A 24020-nucleotide genomic window follows, 5' to 3' on the forward strand; every position below is an offset into this window, starting at 1 on the left:
AACATAAAGGTGGAGAGATAAAATGTAGACACGCAAGCAAAGAAATGGTGTTGTCATGTCCATTTACAGACTCCTCTGCCGTCTCCCTTTACATTTCAGCCGGAGGAAAAACCTATCTGTGCGGCAGTCGGCCCAGTTTAATGACCCCAAATTGCATCAATCACGCTGCTATTCTAAATCCGTGTGTCTATGGAAATGATTGCCGAAGCTAAAGAACATTTTGATGGAGCGCGTGGCCGAAGAACATTGTTTTTTTTTTTTTTTTTTTTAGATGACTCGTGGTTGCCTAGGTGACCAGAACCAAAGAGCGTTGGTGAAACATATTATCTTGTCATGATGCTGATGGAATTATCACAGTACTGCTATTAGTGCATGTGAATGCCAAATGATTAAAAAAAAAAAAAAAAAGTTGGTATTCAGAACTTTAGCACAGAAGGTCCAGAGTGCAGAAGTTGTTCTGGATTTAATCATCAAGCCTTCAATCACACACTGAGAAGGTTTCATCAAAACTATGTACATTCCCACGTTTGCGATCAACCCAGCAGCAGATCCTCACAGGAGCAAAATATATGTCTGAATTTGACTGCCTTGCTCCTGTTAAAGCACCGCCATGATTATTGCTCAACAAGATTTCTTGCATCTTGCCCGGTGAGTTTGCTATTTTTTGTTTTGTAAATAAGAACAGGAAACCTTGAGATTCCCCAGATGAGTAACACTTGGCGATTGTAAGCCGGTGCTTCTGCTGCTCATTAGGCTTGGACTGAGTTCTGTATCAACTGATACTTTGCCTGTTGGCTCGAGCCAATTAGATTTTTTTTTTTTTCATTAAGGGAAATTGGGACTGACGACTCAAAGGCTTTCAGAGCACTCACAGTTTTAACGAAGCAAAGGCCGTCAGCCGTCCTTCTCCTCAATCAGCTTTATTCGAACTTCGTACGAGTCCAGGGCGCGTCCTATTACTCGAATACTTTGGCACAGAGAGCGTGTTAACCGGTGAAGACAGTGGTCGGTCATAGTGTTCAAAAGGCTTCGGGAAACTAGCTTCTGTAAAGTTTAACTCCAGAACATCTCAGCAACCAGGAGATGCCATCGAGGAGGCCTGTCAGGGAATCCGCTACGGTGTCCTGCACCTGAATTATGGAAACCAGAGGTAAAAATCTCCACAAGCGGACGTTAAATGAAACATGGAGGATTATTGGTTACCATCCAGGGATTCGGCAGGTTGGACAGTCCGAGCCTCCTGGCGACGTAAACACAAGGAGTTCGACACCCGATCCTGTTTCGACTGACGCCGGTCTGCAGGCCGGAGTTCCCGAGTGTTTCGCTGTCCTCTCGGGAAACACACGACAGCACCAGTAGAGGGTTGGATGTCGACCCCCAGTTTGGGCTCAGCAAAGCCCGGATCTGAGCCGCCTCGGATTCGGCCTCATCTGTACAACACATGTTATTTTTACGCAAGCCTGTTCCGTGATGGAGGCGGCGGGACGAGTTTAAAACAGGAACTCGTGTCTTACCTCTCCCGGGCTCGGCGTTTGCAACGTAGATGAAACCATCCACCACCTGGCACATTTGCTGCACCTGCGGAGCAGGGATATAGATCGGGAGGCCCGCGTCATCTCGTCCTTCGAGAGTGAAGAGTTTATTACTTATGCTTTGCTTCTGCAGCCTGGCCATTTCCCTCTCAGCCCTGCACGGGAACACAACTCAATATCATGAAAAGGAAAATAAAAGAAAACAATTCAAGCGCATGCTATCGATGATAACCCGCTCACCTGTTGGTTGAGTACAGGGTTAGGATATTGAACTTGTGCCGGTTGTTGAACATGTAGCTGATCCCGGAGCCGATTCCTGAAACAAAGTGTAGACCTTTGTTCGGTGTAAAAGATTAAAAGACATTGTAATTAATGGTAACCCGTTCAAACGCCGATGGGAGGCAGAGCTGCGGTGCAAACCGCTAAGCAGGGGATTCACCGACTGCAAGGGTAGGAAGAGCCGGGAAATCGAACCGCCAACCTGCCGATCGGACGTGCGCTCCCTCACAACCGAGCCACAACGACAAAATAAAAACATTGGGCTGATACTGCCACCTACTGGTAGGCGCTCTGACACTAAATGTAAGTGGAGACACATTTTTTATGCATTTTTCTGCTCGGGATTTTCCAAAGCAGTTTGTGTCACGAACCTCTGGTCAGGTTGAGCCGACTGTAAGATTTTGTTCTGCTTTTGAGAGCCTAAAATGGCCGGGGTGAAGCCATCTCTTTGGATCTGTGGACTACGATCTTAGAATTGGCCTTTATTGTGTGGGTTACCACAAAAATAACATTTAAATCTCTTATAAGGATTCGCTTTAATTATACAGCTTTGTTTTTTTAAGTTACATTAGCCATTATCACCTTCTCCCATATGGATCCTCGTCTCCCGCTTTGTTTTTATAGCGTCTTTTATTTGCCATATGCTTTATATCGTATGTTGCTTCATACGTCCGTTTCCAAAAGCGCTAAATAATTATTGCATGATGTGGGCTATAGAAATTTTTCTATATAAGGTAAGAAATGTGTTATGTGAAATGAGTTATTAAGCATGGAGAGACTCTTACCATTTATCTGTCTCTGTGGAATTCCTGACACGGGAAGCACATCTGGGGCATTCATGAGCCTTTTCACAAAAGAGACGTCCAGTTGCTCAATGCCTGGACCGAACATGGCGTAACGCGGCTCCGGCGTGGGAAGCAGAGACTGGAGGAAGGACGTCACGGCCTGGTACGGCGGCAGCGGCGACGGAAGCCATTTTTGTCTGCAGGATGGGCATCCTTTCAAGTATCTATCCAGACAGAAAATAATAAAAAATCCATGTCTACACATAAGAATAAGAACAACTTTATTTATCCCGATGGAAATTGTTGTGCAAGAGTTATAAGAAAAATACAATAATGGTAGAAAATTGTATAAACAGTAAAAAAAAGAAATAAGAGAAAAGGCAGAATACAAAATAAATGCATAAAGTGTCTTAAGTAACAAGTGAAAGATAAGGAATGCACAAGCGTATGAAAAAATATTGTAGGTGTAGCTGTTCTGAAATGAAATATTGCACAGTTATGAACATATATACAGATAAATTATCAGTTTAAATTATTTAAATTTACAGTAAGTGGGTGAGATTTTTTTTTTTTTTTTTTTTTTAAAGGTTTACAGAATGACCTGCTTAAAACGAAAAACACCCACTCTGCCATGTAGTCGAGTTTCGGCGCCACCGCTTGGCCTCCCTCTTCCTCCCCGGGATCATCCGGCGTTTCGTTTTCACTGAACGGAGGTGCTTCAAGCAGGTCCAGGCGTGGCATGTGTAAATAGTCGATGGAGGTCCAGTTGGGCATGTCCCTGAGCAGGAAGAACCTCCACAGCAGCGGGTCTCTGACTACGGCTCTCCAGTATTTACAGGTCGCTCCAAGACGGCAGATGTCATCAGGCGACAAGAAGGTCATGATGAGAAACTGCAAGATCACCTTTGGGAGCGAGTTAGGTACACTGAAAACACATAAACCTTGGAAAATCATTTATATAGTAAGGACACAGTCAGGCAGTTTACAAAATATCTGCAGGAGGTGAAAAGGACTTGAGGACTACAGATTAATTACATTTTTTTGTGAGAATATCCAATAAATGTTAAGAAAAACGGACAAAACTCTTGACTAATTGCAAAGAGGAGCGACAGTATTGATACTTTAAAGGAATAATTCGACGTCAGCCTGACTTTAAAAAACTAATAATTTGAGAAAATACTCAATATGCTAACGCTTACCCTTATGACATGATTTTTTTTTTCAGTCTTCCAAAACTACAGTCAATCTTCTATGAAGCACTAACTTGATACCGGTACCAATGGATAGAACCATAACCTTTACACTAATCCTGACCCTTATCCTAGCTCCAGCTTTAACCCTAACACTAATCCTGACCCTTATCCTCGCTCTAGCCTTAACCCTAAAACTAATCCTAACCCTTGTCCTAGCTCCAGCCTTAATCCAAACACTAATCCTAACCCTTGTCCTAGCTCCAGCCTTAATCCTAACCCTTATCCTAGCTCTAGCCTTCACCCTAAAACGAATCCTAACCCCTGTCCTAGCTCTAGCCTTCATCCTAACACTAATCCTGACCCTTATCCTAGCTCTAGCCTTAACCCTAAAACTAATCCTGACCCTTGTCCTAGCTCTAGCCTTAATCCGAACACTAATCCTAACCCTTGTCCTAGCTCCAGCCTTAATCCTAACCCTTATCCTAGCTCTAGCCTTCACCCTAAAACTAATCCTAACCCCTGTCCTAGCTCTAGCCTTAATCCTAACACTAATCCTGACCCTTATCCTAGCTCTAGCCTTAACCCTAAAACTAATCCTGACCCTTGTCCTAGCTCTAGCCTTAATCCGAACACTAATCCTTACCCCTATCCTTGCTCCAGCCTAAATCCTTACTCTAATTTTAACCCTAAAACTAATCCTAATCCTTGTCCTAGCTCCGGCCTTAACCCAAACTCTAATGTTACATCTAATTCTCAGTCTAAAAGTCGGACAAGCTTGGAAGTGAGGGGATGGGTCCACTTTCCATCACTCTATCTCATACGGTTCTTCAGATAAACCAATTTGCGGACCTCCACTTTGATGATGGTGGTTAAAAGCCCGTTACTGAACCTTAACACTAGTGATCATGCTTCTTCTTTTTCTATTAAATCCTTTGAATCTTTTGTCAATCATACAGTTAATGGAGCACAAACTTGGTATTGGTACCGATGGAAAGCCCACATGTGGCAGAACCCTAAACCCAACTCTCCAGCTGAGAGTTGGATGATCTTGGGAGTGGTCCTATTGGAAATAACCCCAACCCAAAACCAAATGACCATTTTTTTTTTTTTTTAAATCCTCCAAAACTAGTGTAAACAATCTGGTCCAAGGAGCAAGAACTCAACTCTAACCCAAGCCCTGCACAGGTTTGATTCGCATGTTATTGTGGTACTCTGGTAGTACTGCGATGAAATGACAGCCCCTGAGAAGAACTCACTCCACGCAGGCACAGCTGGAAACGGTCTTACCGGTAAGCTTCCCAGAATGCCCGGTTCCGACGTTTCCCCTTCAGGATCCACGGCAGAACTGTCCTTGCTGTCCTCTTTGTCTCTCCCGGTGAAATATCTCTCTCCGAACTCCCGGAGGCTGCGGATCACGGCGGACTCGCTGAGCTGCAGGACGCTCCCTGCCATGACTTCAAATCAATAAATTACCGTGTTTTTGAAAGTGGCTGCAAGGTATTGTGGGTGTTGTAGTTCTGCACAGGTTGAGCTGCGAGATAAGTTTTTAAAATGAACTGTGTTCACGGGTGGTAAACATCGAGTTTGACGTTACCGTCTACAACACTTCCGCGTCGCTCGGAGCCGCAAGGCATTGTGGGTATCGTAGTTGTACACGACTTCCGGTGCGAGAACGTTTCTTAAAACAAAGTGGGTGTTTATTGTCAACAAGGACAAAACAGAATACGATTTTCATCCAAACAACACAGACTTTGTATTAATAGTTATACTATTAAAGGTACTGAAATGGCAGAAAAAAAAAAGGAATTTGCCAGTAATGGGAATACAAGTGATGCGTTTCAAAGCTGGAATGGTTATACATACATCCTCAATTGTTTCTGAAGAACTCTCTGTGCCTTTGTATTTGTTTTACCCACTTACGTAAAGTATACAATGTATGCAATAATATATTAAAAGCATAACAAAATGGCAAAACAATAAATAAAATGTTTCTGTGCAACGTTTCCTTTCCAGCTGAATTATCTTTAAATTTGTAAGAATCATATAAAAGAAGAAAATGTCATTTTTTATTAATAACTATTTTTTTTATATTAATGTTATCACACATTCTCAGAGCAAAACAAGTGCCCCAGTCAACAGTCTGGAATCAGGATGATAACTGCTTTTTCAGCAGAATGGGGCAAAACATATTGGACAGCCATGTCTGCAGCCCCTGCCAGTTTTACACCACCTGTCTTATTCTTTATGATCCATTAATTGTCTGCTTTGGCCAGGGCCGTTTGCATTGGGATGAGGTTGCCTGTTGACACTGATCTAAAGGCTCTTCCTGAAAGACATTATCTCCTTGCTTTCCGCCACACCGTATCCCACCTGGTGGGTTCCGAGTGGGGCAGATAGACACTGAATACTGATCATAGATCGGTGCCTGAGGGCAACTTCAACACAGAAGCAGCTCTGTTCACTGTAAAATACTAAGGATTTCCTTGGCATTCTCTGTATTCCAGCCTTGGCCCTGGAGAGGACCCTCACAGGCCAGCACATATTTGTTTAGGATCTGTGTGCCAATGTCCCGAAACTGGAGGCGCTCTTCTTTACATTCCATAGTGTCGGCGCTGCAGTCCTCGTACTTGACTGCCCAGAAGCACATTTCCCCGATGTACATCATCGTCAGCAGATGTGTGTCTGAGAAGATGCCTGGTGGAAAAGGGGGTATGATCATCAGATAAGCAACATTCCTATCCGTTGTGAAAAAAAAACAAAACAAAGATAACGGTTGAAAATGTTTACCTTCAGATAGGAAGTTTGCCGTAGCAGTGTCGTGGAGCACAACCCCATCATTGAGCTTAACAGAGTTTCTCACTTGCAGCATCCGCATTAGGTAGCGCACACCTTCCTGAATACACTGGAAAAAGATAGTCATATTCTAATTTGGCAAGTGAACGGAAATCCAAAATGTCAATGAAAAAAAAAAAAATCCCTTGACGCAAAAATTGTATATTATGTTCGAGTACGAGTGACAATGGGTTATGACTTTTGAATATCTGCATGAATAATTCAAAAATTGTGCACATTTAAAAAAAGACATGTAATTAAGATCTTGCATGTGACGCGACATGAGATCCTGTCATGGAAAACACAGCGTACACTGTTTTCTTTACATGCGTTTATTAGTTTGACAGTGATGTGGCTTATACCATCATTTTTTCCAAAAGACCCTGTCATTAATCATGTGTTTTTTGGTAAAGTGACAGGTCTTATGAACAACTGTAATACAGTTTTCAAAAGTGAACCACTGAGTGGGTGTCAAATTCACTGTCAAAGCAAAGTTTATGAACAAATTGAGTGACTCCGGCTGTGAAATGCTGCATTGCCACCTATATTTCACTCAACATTTTCAGATAAAATTAGATTTCACACATACTTTTGCCACATCCTTGCTTTTTATGACAATTCTCTAACGACAACTGTCTAGGTGGGAGGGGAAATTCCCTTGATCACACTAATGGTTAGAACTTGCATAAACAATCATGTATGCTCAAACTAAAGAGTTCATGTTATAAAAACATATCCTGTGCATCTGTACATCTATGTTGTTACAGTATAGATGCAGTGTTTTAATGCACATTTTCATTATAGTAATTCGAAAAAGGAATTCTAACTGATGCAATTCACAACATTAATCAAAATTAAGGGTGAATAATTAATAATACATTTTGCATTAGATGTGAGCGCAGCATCTGCTATTTCTCGTGATAAACATGCAGTTTTGTTAAAATGGACCGGCCAAGCCTCGCCAAACTGAAACAAACCCTCCTTAAAATGACCTCTATGAAAAATGCACTGATACAACTTTGGTACCACTTAAATAAACTAAAGTAACCTCACACACTGCGGCAGGAAATGAGGCTAGCTGTTAATCGCAAACCATAACAAAAAGCATTTCGATAAGCTGGCTCAGGCCCATTCAGTTCAGGGCGATAGGATGAACAACACTAGTCTTTAATGAGCTTTTCGCACGGTGTATGGAAGTACTGTGTGAAAACAACACTCCGTCCAGTGACACAGCAAAGGCCGTCTATTGGATGTGACATCAACACATTGTATGTCTGTAAAATGAAAGCATTTTCAACAAAATATATAGGCTGCTGTGTAAATGTGCAGCACTGACAGTATGTCCACAATGTGCTTGCACCAACTCACTTCAGCTAAAATCACCTGACCAGGTCTATTTCTCACAAACCCGTGTAGCACACACAAACATACACTCCACACCCAATACTGTTGGATGTATTTTCTTTTAAACCCTTTACCTTTTGAAATTAGGTCTTCTCTTACTTCAACATGTCGAGTGTTTAAGTACTTCTACAAAGTACGTGTAGATGTGTGTGTGTGTGTGCGCGCACCTGTGTCTGGCCGCTATAAGTTTAAACCAGCACAGAAATCAGAATGCTCAACCTGCTTTTGGTCACCTATCAATGATTACCCACATGGTTGTTACATACTTAAACTACTTGAGATTTAATTGGTTAACATCAATGAACAATGAACAATGAAACTAAATTAAGTGGATCTACTATTATAAATTTTCATGGCACCTTAAGGAACGTCTCCTTGTTTTTCTTGATCCACTGCTTTCGTTGATGAAGGGTGTGGCAGTACATGTACAGCAGAGCCCCACGTCTCCAATAGAGGCATTCTAATAACTCCAGGCCCAACACAGCCTGCACCTATTAGAGACCAAATGACATGGAAAGCACGGTCACAAACAAAAATGCGGCCACTTGGACCTGCCATACAATCTATAAGAAGAAGAACGCAAGCTTTCTCTAACCAGAGGGTCTTGGTATTTTGAATAACGAGCATGGGAATTACCATTTCGCTAACCAATCTGAGAGACTTCTAGTAGATTTAAAAATGAAAGTTCTCCAAAAAAATAAAAAATGGATTTGAACACTTCCCCCTCTACGCCAGATAATGCTATATAAATATTCAAAAAAATCAAGAGAAATTTGACTGCCGAAACAGTAAGCTTCATAATCTTAAATGAAAGACCTGAGACCTCTGATTTCTCGGATGGGACCGGATTAAGATTATTTTTATCATCTCTAAAAACCACTTCTGTTACACTGACATAGTCTTGTCAAGAACAACTGCATAGATTTAACTCCTTAAGAGGACAGTAAAAATTCTCGTTGCTAAAAGCAAACCTTGTGTTTACAGTGCCCAGAAAGAAATGTATCTGGGCTCTAAGATAGATTTTGTGACAGAATAAATCTAAAGTGGAATTATTCCTAACTGATGTTGTGTGCTCAAGATCAGTGATGACAGAGTCAGTGGAGACGTATTTCTGGGATAGCATCATTCATGTCCAATTTAAGACATTCTGGAGGAACATAAATTGCCTTTGAGATGACATCCTTACGATGGAGTTCCTGCATATTGAAAGAGGCCAATACAAAATAAAATGCAGTACACGTTACAAAGGCATGGCTGTGGAAAGAGGGGATATAACACATTCTGAAAGGAAAGATGAGACAACCAAGCTGCCACACAACAGCATAATGGGAGACTTATTTTGAGTGAAAACCAAACTAAATAAGCACTGAAATGCTGTCAATCGGTATCTTCAGCCCTCAAACACATTGCTAGTGCAGTGAACAAGGATTGGCATCTTCACAAAATGTGAAATTGAAGATTTTTTTTTCATGTGGTTCAGTACCTACACCATAAGGTTTTGAGCACAAGGTTTGGAAAAAGGAAAGTAAGCAAAGTATTATACACAGTCATCTCATGCACAATACCAGCAATTTTACAAGAGCTCTGATTCTAATGTAATTTAAATACTGTCAGTATATAATCCTTTAAGTTAACATTAACAGCAACACAAAAACACAAACAGGCATGCACACCTCTTGTGCTGGTGCTAGTCTCCCAGCCAAAACTTCTGGCTCGGTCAAATCTTGTAGGAGTTGCTGGATTTTAAATGGTGAACAGTCTTCAGGGAACTCCTGGTCCACCAGTTTATTCTCTTCATAAAATGTGACGTCTAGGATCACCTACAGAACAAAATCGAAATAAATTAAACATATGTGCAAAATAAACAAACACCACAAAATGTTTTTCACATGACTACTGCTTCTTCTCTGTGGCTGCTCCTTTCAGTGGTCACCACACCGAGTCCCATTCCTCAATAAAACCCTGTATCCTCTTCCCACATCAACTAACTTCACATCCTCCTTTGCGACATTCATAAACTCCTCTTTCACATTACAGACTTTTGTTAAAGACCCTCAATAAAAACATCTATCAGTCCATAACATGTACATGCTTGGTCTAAAACACCACCTGTATCCATTAAACTGTAAGGAAATCACAATGATGAGTCTATGATGAAATGACAAGAGTCAAACATGTTTTAGTCATTAAACATACAGGATTTTCCTTTATTAATACTAACGTTATACAAAGTTATACTTGAAATGTACCTAAAGTTTGTTTGTGCCATTGTCAATTATTGTCTCAATTGCCATATGTCTGATGTGAAAGGATAGTACAAAGTAAGAATTGTCTGTTTCATCATATTCTTACAACCAACATGACAATAAAAGTATTAATGCCAGTTGAAACATTGAAAGCAATAATAAGTAATTGTAATGCTGGAGGAGTACCTGTGTGTAATCCTGCAGCAGCTTGGAAAGGCTACTACTTTCCCCTCCTTGTCTGTAATAGCTTTTCAACTTGTCTAGGATGGCAGATGCATTCTGTAAATAGTCGTCATCTATTAAAGGACAGAATATTATTATTAAATCGAAAAGAAATCTGGGGAAAATTAGGTCAGAGTCGTGCTGCTTCGTTGGATTTATGACCGGCGGGTAATATTTGCGCACATGTGGTTATCAAGTTTATATTCCGAAAATGTCAAACGCCGCAAAGTCGGAGTGTGTGTTTACATCGACGAGACTTAACTATAACCTTAGCTGGTGAAAATGAAGTTTCACTTCATAACAATGCACTCCTGACAAAATTTCGTGGCTAACTTGAGATCTAAGCTCGCCATTCCTCACGCAACGATATGCAAAACAGACAACGACATGGTTTCATTTTTGCTAGCGTTAGCAAAGTAACGGTAAATTAGCCGAAATACCGCGCATCTTTAAAAAAAAAAACCCGCCCGTCGTTAGCTAAACGTTAACATTACGTTCACGTTAGCACACGACGTGTCATTCGATAGCTGACAGTTATGCTGATTTATTTTATTAAACAAACGTATTCCAAATCTAATAACATCTGAAGCAAACGCTTCAGTTGCGAGCTATGTCAGATAGCGATAGCCACCTTGCTAGTTAGCTAATAAACCAAACAAAGCTTGTCCGGCGCATATTAAACAAGTGCCGAAAACAGTTAAACGACAGAAAGCTTTGACATAGTTTACTCGTACCTTGTTTTTCTGTTCTAAGACTTGCACACTTGATATCTAACTCAAATATTCGTCTTTCCAACTCCAAACCTTGTCGCCTATAGTCGTCGGCCATGACTAAACGTAATCGTCGGTGACGAGTACGCACACGTCAGTACGCGGATCGATACCAAAACATCGATACGCCCGATATCGGATATTTATGGTTTAAAATAGATTGTCCTTTTAGAATGTCGATATTTTTTGTAATTAGTGGATTACGCTCATCTTCAAAAGGAACACAGGGGAAAGTAACCTTCCTATCGGGATCTCATCTAAATGAGATAGTCGGAACTACTTCTTTGTCCACCTGATGATCATATGTGAAATACAGCAATTTAATTGTCTAAAATGATCATCTAAAATATATAATTGTAGATTCTATTTATCTTTGTATTCATATAGTCATCGTTGCACTACTGTAACAAACGAATTTACCCTATGGGAATCGATAAAATATTATTTTATCCTACACTTGTATCATGAAGGTTCAATGGATGGTTGTTAAGAGTTCTCCTCAATTGGAAAGACAGTAGGAAGGAGACACATTTCTTCAGCAACCGTTAAATATAATGTCCATGCTTCCACAGTCTCAAAATGACCCCAATTCCTTTGAACTAACCAAATATTCATGAACTTCACAATCAGAATAACTTACACTGTGGGCATTAAGTGTGATGAAATATGTCAACGCTTCCACAGCTTCACATACAAACGTACTTCCTGGTTACTAACCACATGTCCATAAACTGGCCAATCACAAGTAAAAGAACTTACATTAAGGGAACTAACGGTTAAAGTCATAATGGCAGATTGACAAAAGTATTTCAAGTGTTTTGTAACGTGAAACACAGCTTTTCAGACAAAATAACTAAAATAACATGAATGAGCCAATTACAAATGCAAAATATCGTCATTGATATCGCCAATATCGGTACGAGGGAGAAGTCGTTGGGGTCGTACGTCACGACTGGTCACGTGAGGTGGGGGATTACTCACGTGCTTGAGTAACGTCGTTTCCGAGAAATCAAATCCTTCCACACACTAATGATACGTTTTTAATCGTGGATTATTGATTGGTTAGTCGTGCATAATTATTTTGTCGCGATTCACCGTGTTAGACGCGGACGCTGAGGCAATATGTGACATGATTTTTCAAGCAACGCACAAAATAAAAGTCAATTTAGTGCGGCGGCTGTGACGGAGCAACATTAAGCTCACTTTCCATTGTTACATTCATGTACATAGGAAAATCTAAAATTTATTTCAGGTATTGCTTTTCACATCACGGGACAACTTGATAAAACACATCTGAGCCTCTCACCAAGGAATGCATTGCAGATAAATGCTAAACACGAGTTCAATTCAACTTTCAAGACTAATTTACGCATGTTTTGGCGTAATCGGACAGGTATGTCTTGAAATTCCGACGTTTTCTGAACGCCACATAGCTCCGCCCATCACACTCGCCAGCCAATGGCGTGGCTCCGACCCAGGGGTGTAGCAGCTAACGTTAGCAGACCCGCGTTGTGACCTGCTGCATCATCTGTTGCCACAGCGTTGCGTGGTTCCCCCCCGCACCGAGCTCACCCCTTTCACGATCAGTTTATACCAAAACATGGCGGCCCTCAAAGCCTTGTGCAGAGCGGAGACTTTAATCTTCAATCGCCTGTCCGGTTCACCTAGATCCAAGTTTAACGTGAGCAAGGTTGGTAATACTTATATGTTTTCAATCACCGAAGCTGATGATCACTGCTGGTTGCAGAAGGTCATGCTGTCGCAGGATGTATCTCCTTTACTTTTTGTTTGTCTCTTGTAAGTTGTGATATCACTGCTGCTGCAGCCCAACCGACACGCTGAAACCCCAAATAGTTAAATGCAAACAAGGGATTTAAATCACTGATGTCTCACTTAATCAGATTTTTTTTCAATAGCGATTTTGCAGAAAGTGTATGTCTGATCTTTTGTCTCCTGAACTCCTGAAAGGGACACCGACCACACGGTCAACCAGGCAAGGTGACAAAGGTGACTGGGTGCACCGGGAGGAGAGCTAACATAATTCACATCAACCGGCATAGCTTTAGGCACAGTTCCTTTTTTTTTTTAATAATGTGACTAATGCCTGAAAACATGTGATAATGTTTAAAAATATCACTTGTTTAATTTCAGAAACTCAAGCTGTGATCTGGTGCACTTCATCTGAAATGTAGTTCTTATCTGAGTAAACAAACGCACTGTAGTTATTGCAGCCAAGTGCACACATTGGCTGGAACTTCAGGTCTACCAACGTGAAGGTCGCTATCATAAATCAACAGTAATTGCATCCTTTTGTAAGTCGTTCCGTGCAGAACTTGTAATTGAAATGCATATCTAAGGGTGTGATAGTGTGCAGAATATAAGAGTTGAAGAAATCAGTCCATCTGCAGACGTGTGTGTTTGTAAGTTTGTAATTTTGCATTTACAGCGAGGGCCCGATCCCCTATATTCTGAGCTTGAGGCAAAAAAAGGTACAGATCATGATCGCCAAGTTGAAGTTTGCCCGTGTGGCACTATTAAATAATGACTTGACTTAAAGGGGATTTTCAATTTGAGTATTTGGCTAATATCTTGTTGGGTTTGGACTCCCGGCTGTGCGCCACCTCTAATTCTCATCTCTTTGTGTTACCGGATTAGTGCAGCGGGCTTGCTTATCTTTCTCTTTCTCCACTAAATAAACCGGATCAGCTCTTAAACACCATCATCTGTCCTCGGGCGCTCGTGTCCTCTCATTGTAACTAGCCCCATTTTGTAATTTGGGACTTTCACCCGTAATTCTTCAGTTTTGATGTTCCTCCTCAAGGACACATTTTCGAAAGAGTCCTATTCCACTTCTTGTGTTTGCTTTTTCAGGTCTGTGGCTGCTACTTGTCCACTTCCAGCCAGAGGAGCTCACAGTTCTACTCCGATCCGTCCGAAGCAGTCAGAGATATACCCAATGGAGCAACCATATTGGTGGGAGGTAAGATCATTGCGTTCAAATATACAGATTTTGCCACATATTAAATGCATCCTTTATGAAATATGTTCCAAGACATCCAATATCTGTTATTTTGTTGCTATGTTGCAAATAATAAGAACATTGTTGTATCACTGTATGTTGCTGCACAATGTATATTGCTAGGCATACTATTTAGTTTATTTTTCTCTAATTTTTACTCTCCGTGTTCGATCCCAGGCTTTGGATTGTGCGGCATCCCAGAGAATCTCATCAATAGTTTGCTGACGACCGGCGTGAAGGATATAACCGCCGTTAGCAATAATGCAGGGTAAGTGTGCACATTCATGTCCTACACGCATGCAGGGGCCGTTAGCTAAACATGGATATGGAGGAAAGCCTATAGGTGTTATTTTGTTAATTTTCTCTCTCGGTGCACTTTGTGCACTGCCCTTCTGGAGCAGCTGTCCTCCCTGCAGTCATTTAATCAACAAGTTAATTGTACATGATTTGAACTTTATCCCACCCAGCTGCATGATGACTATGGAAATTCTGTCTGTGTTTCAAGATTCACGGTGTGTTTTTTGAATGTGAAAGATCAAACTATAAGAGCGAGCTAGTAAAAAAAAAAAAAAAAAAAAAACATGGATGCAACAAAACAGAAGAGCTTTGCAGTCCTGGAGGGCTTCGTCCAACTGCGGCCGCATCTGACTAATAACGTTTCTCGCAGAGTGTTTGCAATGAATCATTTCAGATTAGTATTTGTCTGTGATTGAAAACAAAAGTGGGCCGAGGGGGTAAAATGCTCCGTTTTAAACATTTATCAAAGTTACCACAACAAAAGACGACACGCTTTGGATATTACACCATCTTTCTTGGGCCAATTCCAGCAACCAAAATAGCTTTGCCGCGCCCCAGGCATCGATCTGACAAGTGAGGAGTGAGGGAATGCTGTTTCTCCACACTATATTCTGTCATTTAATGATTTCATTATTACGATGGAAAGTACTGTCTCGCCATGTTCCGTACTTCCAAAGCCATGTTTTTAAATTGATTCCAGGTCCACCGTGTGTATTTCTTCTTTGCTTCCAAGCAAGACGATTGAGTTCAATTATTCTTTTCAAGCTTCAACATTTCCTGACTTTCCTGGTTGTTGTGCTCAGCCGCTCGATGAGCGATCGCTCTCTTGTTTTTATTCTCCCGCTGGAATATTAGCTGCCATGTCACGAGGAAGTTACCTGTCCTCTATTGTAGCTATTCACCTTGTCAAAATGGTGACCTAGTCTCCATGTGACTTGTTTCAAAGGCGTGGAGAAATCTCCCAAACCATGAGCTTAGGTGTTTTATCTGAGTGGGAGGCTGTTGTAGTGACAGCTATTCTTTTGGTAGTCACACGATATGTGTGTGTGTGTGTGTGTGTTTAGTAATCCGTCTAGAGCTTTCCATGATGGTACATACTGTAACAATCAGCCGCCCATCTAAAAACCCTCTGCTTTCTATTCTAGCTTTTCAGTTCGGTGTTCAAGCTTTAGTATCTCAAACTCTTTTTTTTTTTTTTTTGGCAAGGCGTTCAGCTCAACACCAGGCGGCTGAAGATAAACTATGATTTATAGTCCGAGCTTAATTTAATGTCCTGACTTTTGTACGTAACACATGAAGAAACGGCCGAATCCCCTTGACCTACTTCAGGTTAAAGGAGGAAATTGTGGTTTAAAAAAATGAAAAATAGATTGTAACGATAGTCGTGGCAATAAAAGTTTGAGTATGCTGACTTCTGTGCATAAGATTTATTCTAAAAGGACTGATAAGAAAATTGATTACTAAATTACTGTTTGCTGCTGATTGTTTTTCAAAGCAACCGATCAGCATGATGTTTCATAACTGTTATATAACAGGAAAAATCTCTTTCTTCGAGTGATATATTGTCCTTTTACAATGAAACACCGGCGTTCCCCGATGATTAGATAATTATCAAAACCACCCCAGGTAGGCGAAGTGACTCCAGGAAGCAAAGCAACTTCAAGATAAGACGTTTAAACACATTTTTAATATGTTTGAATCCCTGCACGGGAAAACTGTGAACCGTGGTTCTTATTCTGGCTTGTGAGAGTTCAGGAGTGAGTGTCAGGAGTTGTTTAACCTGCAAAATACTGACCAGTCAATCTCCGTGCGCTTTCCAGAAGTCACATCTCTCTTTTTGGACTTTGATTTTATGGCGAGTATTGTTTTGTTTTTTTTTTTTCCTTTCTTTTTTCTTTTTTGCTTGTCAAAGAGAAAGTGTGTTTGAGAGTCAGGTTTTTTTTGAACTCCCATTTTCCATTCAAAGGAAGGTTTATTTATTTATTTGTTGTCCTTGACGAACAAGTTCCCCACAAGGGATTTAGAAAAGATAAATTATAATTATTATTACCGTATTTTCTGGACTATAGAGCGCACCTGTAAATAGGCCGCATCCGCTCTATTAAAAAAAAAAATCTACAAGCCGCACCAGGCTATAAGCTGCAGATATCTATGTTGAAAAGAAATGTCCTCCAGGACATTTTCAAGTTCAGGCCACCTGCTTTTATGTCCTCTGAAAGCTTTTTTCGACTTTTGGCATTGCATGAGCTCTTCCCGCTGCCGCCTCCAACGTCTTACCATGGATTCATTGACGCTTAAGCTTGCGTGCCGCAGCGCGGTTTCCTTCGTGGATAGCAAGCTCGATGGCCTTCAACTTAAAACTTGCATCATACGAGCTTCTTCTTGTGGTTTCCATGATGAAGGGGCCAGGATTTGAAAATAAGTACCAGTTAGTTATTTGTCGTGCCTGTTCTATCTGCTTTTTATCTGCTCTTTCTGCTATTCTTCTTTGCATTGATTTATACGTCTTATCTTATTTCGGGTTCTACTTCCACCCCCTAGCAATGGAAGAAAAATCCACAGAATAGCCGCGCTTTTGTATACACCGCATGGTTCAAAACCTAGGAGAAAAGTAGCGGCTTATAGTCCAGAAAATACGTGAATCCCTTGCGGGGAAATCCCTCTCTGCGTTCAACCCATCATGGATGAACCATGAGCAGCCATCTCGAGGTGCCAGGGGAGCAGTGAGGGGTTCAATGTCTTGATTGTCTCCTCAATAGGATGAGCCGGGAATCCAACCAGAAAGGACAATCACTTTACCCCCTGCGCCACGCTGCACCCAAACAGCCCAAAAATGCAGTTTCCTAAGCTTTGTGTTTCTCAGGCGCTTCCGAGATGGTGAAAAATATGGGATGGATGGTGCCTGAGTGGACAGTCAAACACACGCCTGTGGGTCTTTGTATGCCGGTTCAGTGGAAGCCTGTTGGCAGAGGCCTGCATTGGGATTGTATTACACACAGAGAAGGGCGTTGAATAGAAGCGAACAGGAATGTTTTACAGATATTCCTCTGTTTCAAGAAAGATGAATATGATACATACACACACACACATATAAACATGTGTGTATATATACATACGTATATACATGTGTGTATGTATTTATACATATATATATTGTGTATATACACATACATATGTATGTGTATATACATATGTACACATACATATGTATACACACATACATATGTATGTGTATATATATATATATACACATATATACACATACACATATATATATATACATATATATTACGTAACATTTTTTACATTACAGTCATTTGGCAGACGCTTTTATCCAAAGCGACTTACAAGAAGTGCAACTCAGTCACCGAAGTACGAAGTACCTTTAGCCAGAAGTCAGAAGTGACCACTCAACCAACTAGCCATCTCAGAGCCGTATACAAACATACATTCATTTCATCCTTTTTTAAAATGTTTTTTTTAATATATGTATCTGTATATGCGTACACATACACGAGTACATAAATATGTATATATATGCATACACCTGTTTAGGTGTATATATACACATATATGTGTATATACCTGTACGTATATACATATATGTGTATCTACGTATACACACGTGTATACACATATATATACACATACATATTTGTATAGATACACATACATATGTATACATATACATACACATTTACATGTATAGATATACGGTTATATGTATACATATATATATTTACACATATATATATATATATACATACACATTCATACATATATATGTATGTTTATATGTGTATATATACATATACATACATATGTATACATACACACATATATGTATATATATGTTTATGTATATATATTTATGCATGTTTATGTATACATATTAACGTACACACACATATATATATATATATATATATACTCACTTAAGCCCTTTTTTGGCATACTGTATGATGTGCACATGAGAAACTTGTTTTGAAGTTCCTGGCATTGTAGAGCATGGAACAGCCAGAGGGGAAACGAAGGGGTTACATTTAATTTTAGAACACGTAGAACCGCCCGTCCCGCGCCCGCCCCTTTCCGATTGCATCAGTTCCCTGTCGATCAGGCCCGACACAGCATTTAGGTTGAAAGTTGCGGGTATTTAAAAAAAAAGAATTAAGTTAAAATTACGAAAAAGGTTCTGTCAGCTGTGAGATGCCGAAGTCCAGGGAGTTCTCCTAAGGACACCACAGCCTTCTTGCACACAGTGTGACAAAGAACACTTGAGTATTTCAGTTTTAATCTCTCTTTGTGGATATCAGCCTCAAAAGATAATCCACAGATCTTTTCTTCCCAACAGTTTCACACAACTAGTTTGGGGAAGCGATCCAAAATCAAAATCTGGGTGATTTACTTTGGACTCTGGAGCCTTTTTATGGCTCAAAATCTTCATGATCTCAAGGAATTATGGATTGTTGATATAAGATGTTGCTATGATACATGCAGATATTCCTGTCATTTATCACAAATGGGACATTATAATTTGGGACGGTCTAGTTGTGTTTCTTTGTGTTTTGAATTCGCCATCTGGAGACCTCCAGCTGCCACGTGTGACTAGCGTGTACTTCAATATGTAATAAGAGATGGAATCCCACTGCGCACAACCAGATAGGAAGAAACCGCGCAAACAGCCCGCATTTTTTATATTTATTCTTCCATCAGCTGCCATGAAGATGTTGCATAAACAAATTTAATTGAGTGTAAAAAAAAAAAAAAGAAACAAACTGGTTTTATTATTTTGTTTTATAGACTATAGGTCTGAAACACACACACACACACACAAGTGAAATGAAAAAAATCCTGCCTGTCCCTCCCCTTGCCCGAGGCCTGTAACCTGTCACGAGTCGGTGACGGCTGGTTTTAGTCACCGGCGTGTCTGTCTGCCGCTCTCATGCACACATGGCCGGGTTGTCTGCTCGGATGACCCGGGGGAGAGCTGGAAATTCAAAGCAGGGCTCTGCAGGATAGGAAAGGGGGGAAAAGAACGCATTTCCCACAAAGCTGTCCTATCTGCTGTGACAAGTTAGGGTCGGGGCCGGGTTTGTTTTCCCAGGGGAGCACGAGGAAACATCATTTGTGTTTCTTTCCCCCGGTATTATTTGATGCTTTCTCAACATGAGCATGTTAGTTTTCTGTCTATTACCTCACCGCATCGCAAAAAGACAGACTTTTTGGAAGTGTCGTCGCTAGCCTTTGTCATTTCTGGAAAACATGGCTAAATAAGTTGGGTGGTATATGTTTATATGTTAAGTGCAGATAAAGGGCTCGGTGTTTAGCACTTCGGCAAGAAGGCCCCAGGCTCGAATCTGCCAGGTTCCCTCCCAGGAGGTTCATTGGAGACATCGCAAACCCTAAATAATCTCATTATCGTGAATGAGACCAAGAGCACCTCCATATGATGTATGAATAAGAAACTGAATGGTTGTACGTCTCTATGGGGTTTGAATGCGAGACTAAATGGCTGTATGTCTCTATAAGTGGGAGCTGGGAGCGGCTCCAGGATCCCTGAAACCTTGAGTGCAGTAAAGACCGGTATAAATATTAACAGAATGAATGAATGCACATAACGTCAGTGAGGGGAGGCAGGAGAGGTCGTGCCTCACTTGCCAATCTTGGAAAGAAAAAATTGCTCAACAACACACGGACACAGCGGGAAGAGCCGGGAATCCAACCAGGAATGTCTGGTTCTACCTCTTGTGCCACGCTGCCCCGATTTGCACTATATTTGCATGAAAAGGGTATTTTCCTCTTAACTCTACCTCCGTAGAAGAAGAAGAAGATCTTTAGATTGTTTTTTTTATTCAGAATGGCTTGATTTTCACATTTACTGAGAAGAGACGGACGGTGAGGCCGCGGACTGTCGAGCCTCAACGTACATTGCCATGATGGGTAACTGCTGGCATGGGCTGCACTAAGACCGTATTGTTGTCTCTGCTTTTGCATCTACATTTCGGCTTTACAGTGCTTTTTGTCAACAACTGTATGTGAGTTGCGAGTTTCTCGTGCTCGGCGATCATAAAACGTCTGGGAAGAGCCACTAAGTGAGGCACGCAGTTCTCCTGCCTCATGGTAGGGGGCGCTCGTGAGTAGAGGGAGTCTTTTTGCAACTCCTCAGCTGCAGAATATAGCGACAGCAAGCTTAAGTTGGTGAACAATGGTGAATAAGCTCCTCTGTAAGGTTCATATGTTTGTAAATCCATTTGTGATGAAGTTGTCGTTATCTGTCTCCCCACTCTGTCTCCATACTCTGATAAATTTCCTGGTTACCTCAGCACAGGCCCTTCAAGACCGAAGTTCCACAATCCAGTCGTGTCCACAATAAAACATATCCATTAGCGTCATAACAGAAACGATCCTCCTCCTGCCTTTGTACTGCTCCGTCTTGTTCCGGCTGCATAATGAAAACATCACTAACAAGCAAAGTTGCTTACCATGAATTCCCCTGCGATATTCAAACACGCACTAAACGAGACGGCTGCCTTTTCTGGTCTTACTGGACTGGATTTTTGACTTCTCGCAAACAATTGAGTGAAGATGAAGAATCCAGACCGTCTGAAACCAATTTTAGACGAGCATTTTTGTGCATGTCTTGTTCAGCGTGGACAACTTTGGCCTGGGCCTGCTCCTCCAGACCAAGCAGATCAAGAGGATGGTCTCTTCGTACGTCGGGGAGAACGCGGAGTTCGAGCGACAGTATCTTTCCGGGGAGCTGGAGGTGGAGCTGACGCCGCAGGTGGGGGTGCATTCTCACGCGCCGCCGACGTTTTGTCATGTCGCATTTTATCATAATTTGTCGCATTTTAACCCCTCAGGGCACTCTAGCGGAGCGAATCAGAGCAGGTGGTGCTGGGATTCCGGCGTTTTACACAGCCACGGGCTACGGGACGCTGATCCAAGAGGGAGGCTCTCCGATCAAATACAATAAAGATGGCAGCATCGCCATCGCCAGTGAGAAGAGAGAGGTAAAAGACGGGCGTCGTCTGATTTGCTGACAGACTGACTGAACCCAGGCTTTGCTAGAACCCCCTCAAAAATCCTCTCTTTTTTTTTTTTTCCTCTCACTGTGCACAGGTGAAGGAGTTTAACGGCAGGCACTACATCATGGAGAAGGCCATCACGGGAGACTTTGCCCTGATCAAGGCCTGGAAGGCTGACAGAGCTGGAAATGTTGTTTTCAGGTAACCGCATGAAACGGAGCCCCGTGGAAACTAAGAAGCTAAGCGTCCATTTCACAGACACGTTCAACACGGTATCACCTGGATTTACCGCGGGAATGATAATCTCTTATTTCCTGCCGCGAAGCATCTTAATCCCAAGTGATAAGAACATGATTACACGACAGCCAGAAAATACACACATGAAAACATATGATATGAAAATGGTTTTTGGCCCTACGCATCACACATTACATGCAAATAATCACAATTTAAAAAAAAATAAACCTCGATCTTGTTTTTTTGTTTTCACGAAGATAATTTGGAACCGATTCAGTATTTTCTGTTTCTTTTTTAAAACAACTAGAAAAAAGGCAACACAAAAAATCTGCGTGCAAAACACATTTTATAAACACAAGACAATGTGGAATTTAGCTGCAGTTTCAGTGTTTCACCACGAGAGGGCAGTGTTCTCAAACACTACGTCCCTATTGCGTTTGGTCATGATCCGCTGAGGTTTCTACACGTCCTCATCACATTTGCATGTTGTCTTGTTTTGTTTTTGTTTTTTTATCTCCCCCCCACCAGGAAAACAGCGAGGAACTTCAACCAACCCATGTGCAAAGCAGCCAAAACCACCATAGTTGAGGTATTTCTTCCAAACGTCTCGATCCACGCAACCGTTGCGCTTGGAGAGCTCATTACGCTTTAATAGCAAATAGTTTTATACAGTGTGGGAACGTGTATTTGATCGCAGTGGCCTTAACTTTGATGAAATATAACCACACGAGTTCAAAATGCAACACATCTTTAAATCATTTCTCTAATTATCACCATTATTTCAGTCAATTTTGCCTCGTCATCACCGTGCCGTTTTCCATCTCCTGCAGTCATAAGGTTGATTTTTTTTTTTCTTATGTTTTTAATCATTCTATTTATACTCCCCTGCACCGCCGGGCTTTAAACCTGCTGTTTTTTTGCACATAAAGTCTCATACAGAATCTATATTTCTAGCTGCATACAGTAGTTTTTAATGTTCCTAGCTTCAGCCCATTGTCCATGTCCTGGTTGCGCTGCCGTCCCATAAAAGCACTCGGGAGCAAAAGAAAAGCCAATGTCAAACAAAATTCTGCGATGAGGCCAGAGATTAATTCACTGTCAAACTCTCGGTTTGTATTATGAATTTCGATATTTTTAATGCAGTTGAAGTTTCAACCGACTCAAAGTGTAGGTGTCCGGCCTTCAGGCCTTCAGAACTCCCCTCCCGCCGTCATCTAAGTTAAATCTCTCTTCCCGAGTGCCCTCACGACTCGCGGCAGACGGCGTGCGGATGTGACCGCAAACCCTTTCTTCTGCTCTCGAATGTGCAAAGTAGAAAGCCCTTTGCTTCATGCCTCACATCTAGGCACCATTTAATGTGGGCAGACAGAAAGCACAGTTAGTGCCGCTACCTCGCCGAAAGAAGGTGTCTGGTTCTTAGAATGGCTCTATGTTTCTATAGATATGACGTTTGAATGAAAGAGTGAATGGTCGTACGTCTCTACATGCCTCCCGTGATTGAATACATGCGCTGCAGAGAGAGAACCTGCATGTGTGAAACCCTTAAAACATCGTCAGTTTCTGGAAATAAACCATCAGTTCACTAAATTCCGCTAAATAAATCTGATAAATTCTCCACAGCCTGGCGCAGATTTGAAATATCTGTGACCAGGCAGAGTAAATCATGTTAATGCACAGCTTTCCATCAACTCCCTTTGTATCAGCTAATCACTAAAACTGTGTTTATAGCGGTAATTAACATGAGCTTTGGCAAAAACACAGTGTTTTGCATACATCCACACAAAGGAAGCGGCGCGAGCCAGCCAATGAACGATGAGAAAGGTAAGTATGAATTAATTACGGAGAACCGGTTCAATAGTGCTTAGAAATAACCCCGGTTGTCTTCTTCGACGTGAATAATGAGACCAGACTGTCTGTCTGACAGCGGCAATGCCACCAAGAAGTGTGTGACGTTTGCCAGAGCGGTGATGTAGATGGTAGTGACATGAATAACAATGCGGCTCCGCTTAGAAAGCTTCATTATGAAACGCGGGGCGTAATTGGTGGGATTTAAATGGAAGTGTCTGCTTTGAGCTTCGTGCATGCAGGACCATCAACTCCAGCCATATTTAATTAGCGAGGAGGACGAACCCGTTTTTCATAGGGCTTAGAGACCGCGGCTTCCATTTGGCTGATC

General features: G+C 41.4%; 3 protein-coding genes across 5 annotated transcripts in view; 1 reads left to right on the top strand and 2 right to left on the bottom strand.

Moving 5' to 3' along the window:
• Nucleotides 1-907: 907 nt before the first annotated feature.
• fbxo4 (F-box protein 4) lies at nt 908-5392 on the bottom strand. 3 transcript variants are annotated; one of them, XM_086173508.1, is made up of 7 exons: nt 5077-5392; nt 3222-3499; nt 2597-2820; nt 1773-1848; nt 1515-1687; nt 1204-1430; nt 908-1130 (listed from the first exon to the last, which is right to left on the bottom strand). In XM_086173508.1, exons 1-7 carry the CDS (start codon nt 5239-5241, stop codon nt 1038-1040), a joined length of 1236 nt encoding a protein of 411 aa, XP_086029634.1. In that variant the 5' UTR covers nt 5242-5392; the 3' UTR covers nt 908-1037. The 3 variants fall into 3 exon arrangements, with proteins under 3 accessions (XP_086029634.1, XP_086029633.1, XP_086029635.1); XM_086173507.1 differs by having other exon boundaries at nt 1204-1687; XM_086173509.1 differs by having other exon boundaries at nt 1204-1687; nt 3222-3537; nt 5077-5207.
• A 72-nt stretch (nt 5393-5464) lies between these two features.
• Nucleotides 5465-11366, bottom strand: rimoc1 (rab7a interacting mon1-ccz1 complex subunit 1). Its single transcript, XM_086174313.1, has 6 exons — nt 11228-11366; nt 10458-10567; nt 9699-9845; nt 8385-8516; nt 6577-6691; nt 5465-6483 (listed from the first exon to the last, which is right to left on the bottom strand). Exons 1-6 carry the CDS (start codon nt 11319-11321, stop codon nt 6248-6250), a joined length of 834 nt encoding a protein of 277 aa, XP_086030439.1. The 5' UTR covers nt 11322-11366; the 3' UTR covers nt 5465-6247.
• A 1368-nt stretch (nt 11367-12734) lies between these two features.
• oxct1a (3-oxoacid CoA transferase 1a) overlaps nt 12735-24020 on the top strand; it is a 50789-nt gene continuing 39503 nt past the window's right edge. The window contains exons 1-7 of the mRNA XM_086174038.1: nt 12735-12953; nt 14135-14243; nt 14460-14550; nt 21228-21363; nt 21443-21592; nt 21702-21808; nt 22373-22433. Coding sequence (XP_086030164.1) covers nt 12864-12953; nt 14135-14243; nt 14460-14550; nt 21228-21363; nt 21443-21592; nt 21702-21808; nt 22373-22433 — 744 coding nt within the window. The 5' untranslated portion in view covers nt 12735-12863. The remainder of the gene's footprint in view (nt 12954-14134; nt 14244-14459; nt 14551-21227; nt 21364-21442; nt 21593-21701; nt 21809-22372; nt 22434-24020) is intronic.

This window comes from Fistularia commersonii, chromosome 26, assembly GCF_037954325.1.
Source record: "Fistularia commersonii isolate RoL2024-O1a breed Wild chromosome 26, RoL_Fcom_v1.0, whole genome shotgun sequence".
NCBI classification, from domain to species: domain Eukaryota; kingdom Metazoa; phylum Chordata; class Actinopteri; order Syngnathiformes; family Fistulariidae; genus Fistularia; species Fistularia commersonii.